Genomic DNA, 7,551 nt, shown 5'->3' on the forward strand with positions numbered 1-7,551 from the left:
AAGTATCGAGGATTGATCCGAATTGTTCAACAGGATGGTTTTAAGGTGACATTGTAATCATGGACCTATACTTGTGATGTATGAAATGTGGTGAAAATGAATTGTGATATGCATGTTAAAATGAGGTTAATACAAAGAAAGTGTGAAAGAGTGAATTAGCAATAATACTGTTTTGGATAGTCACAGTGACGTGAATTTGAAAAATCACCAAAAATAGTAGGAATTTAATTAGAGGCTGAATGAGATATGAAATTAAAGCTTAATGAGTCTATTCCCATTTAAAAGAAACAGAGCAAGTAATTGAGATATTTATATTTGTGTGTGACTCGCTCAGAATGACTATGTGATCCCCTGTTCTAACTTTGAAAAATCAGTAAAAATTGTACAAAACAAATTAAAAAAATATAGTTTATATTTCTAGATTCCTTATTGAGTCTAGTTTTAAATGAAATAGATTTCATGGATATTTGAATTGCGTATTGGGAGAAATTCAATTCGTAGTGAACAGAGGCCAGATCAGTCGAGCTGTATAACAGGGGAAACTTTAACTAATAAACTGTACTAATTGGCTGGACCAAAAATTCTAGAAAAGTATTAGTAAGAATTAATATGAGTCTAGTTTCAGAAAAATTTTACGGATTTGAATTTCGAGTTTTGTAACTCGAGTTATGATTTATTTAGTGAATATAACGCAGGAGAGACAGCTTGACCAAAGTAGAGTAAATAGTAAAATTAAAAAGTAGATACACTTGAGTTATTGTGTAAACATATTAAATTCTTTATTAATTATTTATATACTTGCTTACTAAGCTATAAGCTTACTTTCTTTTCTCTCTTTTGTCTTATAGTGTCGTCCAGCTTGCACAGGAGTCAAGGATCGTTGAAGATCTGCCTACACTATCAATACTTTTGGGTATTTGAATTGAACATTTTGAATTATGGCATGTATAGTAGACTTAGTTATTTTGTTACGTGTCATAATTGTCTAGGTTTAAAATATTAATTATAGTATCTGACCGATTATTTTGTATGAAGCCTTTGAAATTGGCTAGTATTGTTAAAGGCATATGTTATAATGATTCATGATCTAATTGCACGCCATATTTTTGTCTCAATTTTATTAAATAGTATGTACTATGATTTGTTAATACATCGTACCCTATTCCGACGACAGATACGGGTAAGGGGTGTTACAATTCGCTTCTGGTACATTTGACCATGACGAATAGCTTTTAACCTCTTTTCTTCAATCAAGTTCAGGTGATCGAACCGAGATTGGATCCATTCTGCTTCGTCCAGCTTCAACTCTGATAAAACCCGGAGAGAAGGAATTTTAACTTCAATAGGTAAAACTGCCTCCATCCCATAAACCAATGAGTAAGGTGTTGCCCCGATAGTTTTAACAGATGTTAGATAAGCATAGAGAGCAAATGGTAACTTTTCATGCCAATCCTTGTAGGTCTCAATAATTTTCCCTATGATATTCTTGATATTTTTATTAGCCGCCTCAACTACACCATTCATTTTCGTGCAATATGGTGACAAGTTGTGGTGCTTAATTTTAAACTGACTTTAGACCTCCACTATCATGCTATTATTCAAATTTAACGCATTACCAGATATGATCCTTTCTGGCATGCCATATCGATATATGATCTCCCTCTTCAAAAACTTGCTAACCACTGACTTTGTGACATTGGCGTATGAAGCAGCCTCTACCCACTTGGTGAAGTAATCGATGACCACAAAGATGAATCGATGTCTGTTAGAAGCCTTCGGCGAAATCAGCCCAATGACGTCCACGCCTCATATTGAGAAAGGTCATAGAGAAGTCATAACATGAAGAGGTGAAGGAGGCACATGGATCTTGTCTCCATAAATTTGGCACTTACGTCATTTCTTGGCATAACTGATGCAATCTCTTTCCATCGTGGACCAGTAATACTTGAATCTCATGATTTGCCTGACCATTGTGAACCCATTGGCATACGTCCTGCAGACACCTTCATGGACTTCTTCCAGGATTTTCTTAGCTTCAACGGCGTTAACACATCTTAGCAGTACCTGATCCTTCCTCTTTTTATACAGGATCTCTCTGTCTAAGACATATTCACTGGCCAGCCTCCTCAATGTTCTCTTATCATTTTTAGTTGCCTGATCAGGGTATTCACTGTTCTTCACATATCATAGAATATCATGATACCAAGGATAATCATCTCTCTCCTCTTCTTCATCGATATTGCAGCAATGAGCTGGAGGCTCACAAATACTCATCTGGATCGGCTTTATATCCTCTCATTTATTTACTCTGATCATAGAAGCTAATGTAGCCAAGGCGTCAGCCATCTGGTTTTCATCTCACAGGAGGTAACAGAAAGTGATATCATCAAGCACCTCAATTAATTCCAGAACTAGCTTTCGATAGTTGATCAACTTCGGGTCTCTTGTTTCCCATTCACCTTTGAGCTGATAGATCACTAGTGTAGAATCGCCATATACCTCTAGCACCTTGATTTTGCACTCTATGGCTGCATGGATTCCAGTGATACTTGCTTCGTATTCTGCCATATTATTTGTGCAGTCAAAATCCAATTTGCAAGTGAATGGATAATGATCTCCATTTGGGGATATCAGGATTTCCCCAATTCTGTTGCCAAAAGCGTTTGATGCTCCGTCAAAGTTCAATTTCCAAGAACAATCCTTTGGAATGCCTTCTTTAGTAGTTGCCACATACATTAGATCTTTATTAGGGAAATCAAAGTTCAAAGACTCGTAATCTTCTAGAGCTCTACTGGCTAGAAAATATGCTATTACACTCCATTTCACAGCCTTCTGGTTCAGATAAACTATGTCAAATTTTGAAAGCAAAATTTTCCATTGGGTCATCCTTCCACATAAAGCAGTTGACTCCATCATATACTTTAGAGGGTCCAGTTTTGAGATTAACCAAGTCTTATAATACAACATGTACTGCCTCAACCTCTGAGTTGTCCAAACCAAGAAGCAACATAATTTCTCAATTGGCGAGTATCTTATTTTACACTTAGTGAATTTCTTACTGAGTTAATATATCAACTTTTCTTTCTTTCCTATCTCATCATGCTGGTGAAGCACACATCCCATTAAATTGTCAAATACTATCAAATACAATATCAGTGGCCTACCAGGACTAGGTGGCGTTAGTATTGGGGAATTGGGCAAATACTGTTTAACCTTGCTAAAGGTTTTCTGACACTCATCATTCTACACACCTGTGTTGTGTTTCTTGAGAAGGCAAAATATGGGGTCACATTTCTCAGTTAGCTATGAAATAAACCGGGCAATGTAATTTAGTCTTCCTAGAAAACCTCGAACTTCCTTCTGAGTGCGCGGCGGAGGCAATTCTTGTATAGCCTTGATAAACCATAATATATACATATTTTTACCCCATGCTTGGCATATTTATGGATGATTTTTCCTTGGTTTCATCGAATTTGATGCTTCTAATCCTTTAATTTCATGTTTTATACTCAGGAAAGCCTAGGATAGCAAAAAGAGCGAGAAACGGGCCAAAAACAAACAAATTGGGCTTGAATCAGTGTTTCACATGGCCTAGGCACTTCCACATGGGTGATCCACACGCCCGTGTGTGACACACGGGTAGATCACACGCCCATGTGTCATGGTCGTGTCGACATTAATCCAAGTCAGAATTGCACACGACCTAAGAACTTGCGCACAGGCGTGGCACACGGCCGTGACCCTATCGAGCCCAATTCTAGTTCTACTCAGAAAAAGGCTAATTTTGGTCTATTTTGGGCATTCGAAAGTCTATATAAACACCCTAGAAGAGGATTAAAAGGGGGACACAGAGAGTTGAAGGCAAAAAATACTCAAGGACAGCTATCAGAATCACCTCGGAGGTAGGATCTACATCAAGACTGAAGATCTCCATCCAATTTCCTAGAAGTCTTTGGGTTTCTTTATGTTTTGTTGTTTACCAAAATTTGAAATGTTTTCCATTATTATTATGAACCAAACTCTCTAAATACCTAAGGGAGATAAAACCTAAGATGGATATTATTATTATTTGAGTTATATGATAAATTCTTGTTCTTATTCTTAATTGTGAATTTAACCCTTGTTTTAATATTCCAGGATATTAATTCAGGTTTTTGATGTGCTTATTTAGTAGAGCAAAAGGCCCTATTTAAGAGTAGATCATTCATAATTAAGTGGAGTAGCATGCAATCCTAGAGATAAGACGACATAAATCTGTCGGATTAGAGTCAAATCTAATAAAGGAATCCATAGATCAAGTTAATGCGACAATAGGGGTTTTAATTAGGAAAAGATTTCAATTAATCAACCTAGAGTCAATTGTTTTTAGTCTCGAGAGAGATATTAACATAAATCAGGGATTACTACGGATTAAGTCAAGTGAATAAATTGTCTAACTCAAAGGTAATAAGTGAAGTCTAGGTGGATTCTTCCTTGGGTATTGTCTTCTCCATCGGTTTTCCAAAAAGTATTTTTCAACCTTAATCTCTGTCGTAATCTTAGTTAATTAGATAATTAGTTTTAGATAAAACATTCTCTTAACTTTTAGGCTAGATAATAATAAGATAGTAATTACTAGTACTTTTAGTCCTTGTGGATACGATACTTTCGGTCTCACCATAACTATACTATTGTTCGATAGGTGCGCTTGCCTTAAGTCAAATTTTTAGTTAGTTTCATGACCATCAAGTTTTTGGCACCGTTGTCAGGGACTAAGATATTAGGAACGCTTAATTTTTATTACTTTAGCCATTCTTTATTTTTATTGCAATTTAATTTTGTTTGTAATTTTTATTAATTACTAAATTTTATTTTCTTTACTTCTGGCAGGTTTTTATAGTTTATGACTAGAATAAACCTCTCAGGACCTCTACTTTTCGATAGTGAGATCAAGAGCATAGCTCGTAGAAACCGAAGAGAAATAAGGCGAAGCCTACAATACATAGAGGAAGGACAAGAGGACGATATTCATACTACAACTGAGGAGATGGCTGATAATCAGAATAATTCGTTACCTCCTGTGGTTGCTATGTATGGTTATGCTAAACATACTTTAACAGGAACTAAATCGAGTATAGTTAGGCCTGCTGTTGCTGTAAATAATTTTGAACTGAAACCTAACACAATTCAAATGATACAATAGTTTGTTCAGTTTGATGGTTTGCAGGACGAAGATCCAAACACTCATTTAGCAAATTTTTTGGAATTCTGTGACACTTTTAAGATCAATGGCATTTCTGACGATGCCATTCGCCTCCGATTGTTTTCATTCTCATTGAGGAACAAAGCTAAACAATGGTTAAACTTGTTACCATGAGGGTCAATCACTACTTGGGAACAAATGACCGAAAAATTTTTACTAAAATATTTTTCGCCGGCCAAAATGGCTAAACTAAGGAATGATATTTCTTCTTTTGTACAAATGGATTTAGAAACACTCTACAATGCATGGGAGAGATACAAGGATCTATTGAGAAGGTGACCTCACCATGGGTTACCCCTTTGGCTACAAGTTCAAACTTTCTACAAGATTTGAATCCCTCCAGTAGACAGATGAATGACGTAGCTGCTGGTGGGACCATTAACCTATTTGTACATTATGGAAGAGGGGCGCATTCAATCTTTGATTGTCCATTAGTTTGGTTTCTTTTCATCGCGGGATAAAGTAGTTTGGTAGCTCGCAAGGCTCATAACCTTGAGGTCATGGGCTCAAATCTCGTTCCCTCAACATTACATTTTTTTGACAAAAAAAATTAGACTTGACCCTATTAACTAGTCATTTTTTCTTTTAGGGGTGTATTATATTCCAATTCCAGTCAACTATTTACAGTCAACTATAACGAATCTTTTATCCTCTTATCTTAAATACATTGCCCTGGGTGGATAGCGGGAATCGAACCCGCGTATTCTCTTAAATAAGACACCTGCAGAGGCTTATGAGTTTATAGAAGAGATGTCACTGAATAATTATCAGTGGCAAGTTGTAACACCCTGATTTTGGGCCTAGTCGGAATAGTGGTTTCGGGACCACAAATTCGACGATGAAAATTTTATTTTTTTATTATATTTTTTATGGCCTACGATTTCAAGGAATAATTTTGTGAAAATTTTGTTCGAAAATTTGGACATTTGGGCACTTAATTTAGTCAAAAGGACTAAATTGTAAAAAGTGTAAAAGTTGAGTTCTACATACTAGAGGTGTCCAATTGTTATGAAATTTTAAATTGAGGGTCCTTAAATGGTAATTAGACCATTGGTTAATTGCTGGACAAAAATAGACATGAAATGGGTGTAATAAAATATGTTTAAGTTAGGGGTATTTTGGTAAACTAATAATTAAAAGAATTAAAAAGGAAAATAAGCCAAATTAGCTATCATCTTCTTCATTTAACCGTTTCTACCAACAGCAGCCATGGTTAAGGTTTGTTCAAACTCCCAAGCTCGATTGTAAGTGCTCCTTAGCCCTGTTTTTAAAGTTCTTTACATTTTTGAAATCCCAGTAACCTGGTTAAGCTTATTCTAGCAATAATTTAACCTAGGGTTTATATTTGGAAAAATACCCATAGGTAAAATGTGTTTATTTTGATGTTTTATGGTAGAATATGAAGCTTGAAATTGTGTTAAACAACTTTTACTAAGCGATTTTACGTGAAAACGAGTAAAACGACATAATCGGTAAAAATACCTAATGTTCATAAGTACATGTTAGAGTGTGAAGTTGATGTTGTTATAGAAGGGAAAAATGATCAGCATGTCATAAAAACATAAGGAAATAGGATGAAGTTTAATTTACGAGCCTAGAGGCAAAAATGTAATTTTGACAAAGTTTATGGGCAAAATTGTAATTTTTCCAAAATGTGATTTTGGGTCAATTTGAATAATGTGAGTCCTAATTAGGCTATATTTGTAATGATAGAGCAAGGAAAATTGAAATTCAGGCTAAAATCGGCAAAATTCCAAGTTGTGGACAAAATGGTAAAAATGGCCATTTTCATATACGAGGTAAGTTCGTGTGTTAATAATAATGCAATACCATACTTGAATTGTAATTTTCTATTGTTATGGCATAAATTGTATAATTTAATATGTTTAGGAGAAGTTGATGCATGGTGTGTATGATATGGAAAATGTGATGCTTGTTGTGTCATGTGAAATTGAATGGCAAATTATTGTTACATGAATTGAATGTTAAATTACTATTACATGGGTTATATGAATTGCTACACGGTTGTATCTGATGAGATTTTGACAAGTTTGTACGTAAATAATTTATCGATTCTTTTTATTTTATTATATTTTGTTTTCATATGAAATGTGGTTGCCTATAGAATGATTATTTGTTGTAAATTGCAAATTGAAAAAGGACTATGAATAAATTGTAACATGTTGGAAAGTGAGGAATTGTTTGGCTGAGCCTTCAGAATAGAAATGATACGAATGGTCTATTGTGAGGTTACGTGTGTAGTACTAAGTTCAGGCTACTACGTGTACCGGATTATTGGTCGCATGTGT

At 35.1% G+C, this 7,551-nt stretch overlaps 1 protein-coding gene and 1 non-coding gene across 2 annotated transcripts in view; both read right to left on the minus strand.

The window, feature by feature from the left end:
• The window catches only part of LOC107894602 (uncharacterized), a 47,215-nt gene extending 45,691 nt beyond the window's left edge, over nt 1-1,524 (minus strand). The window contains exon 1 of the mRNA XM_016819859.1: nt 1,238-1,524. Coding sequence (XP_016675348.1) covers nt 1,238-1,524 — 287 coding nt within the window. The remainder of the gene's footprint in view (nt 1-1,237) is intronic.
• A 3,904-nt stretch (nt 1,525-5,428) lies between these two features.
• Nucleotides 5,429-5,535, minus strand: LOC121207307 (small nucleolar RNA R71). Its single transcript, XR_005902398.1, has one exon. It is a non-coding gene; the product is annotated as a small nucleolar RNA R71 (small nucleolar RNA).
• Nucleotides 5,536-7,551: the final 2,016 nt, after the last annotated feature.

This window comes from Gossypium hirsutum, chromosome A09 (assembly GCF_007990345.1).
Source record: "Gossypium hirsutum isolate 1008001.06 chromosome A09, Gossypium_hirsutum_v2.1, whole genome shotgun sequence".
Classification (NCBI taxonomy): domain Eukaryota; kingdom Viridiplantae; phylum Streptophyta; class Magnoliopsida; order Malvales; family Malvaceae; genus Gossypium; species Gossypium hirsutum.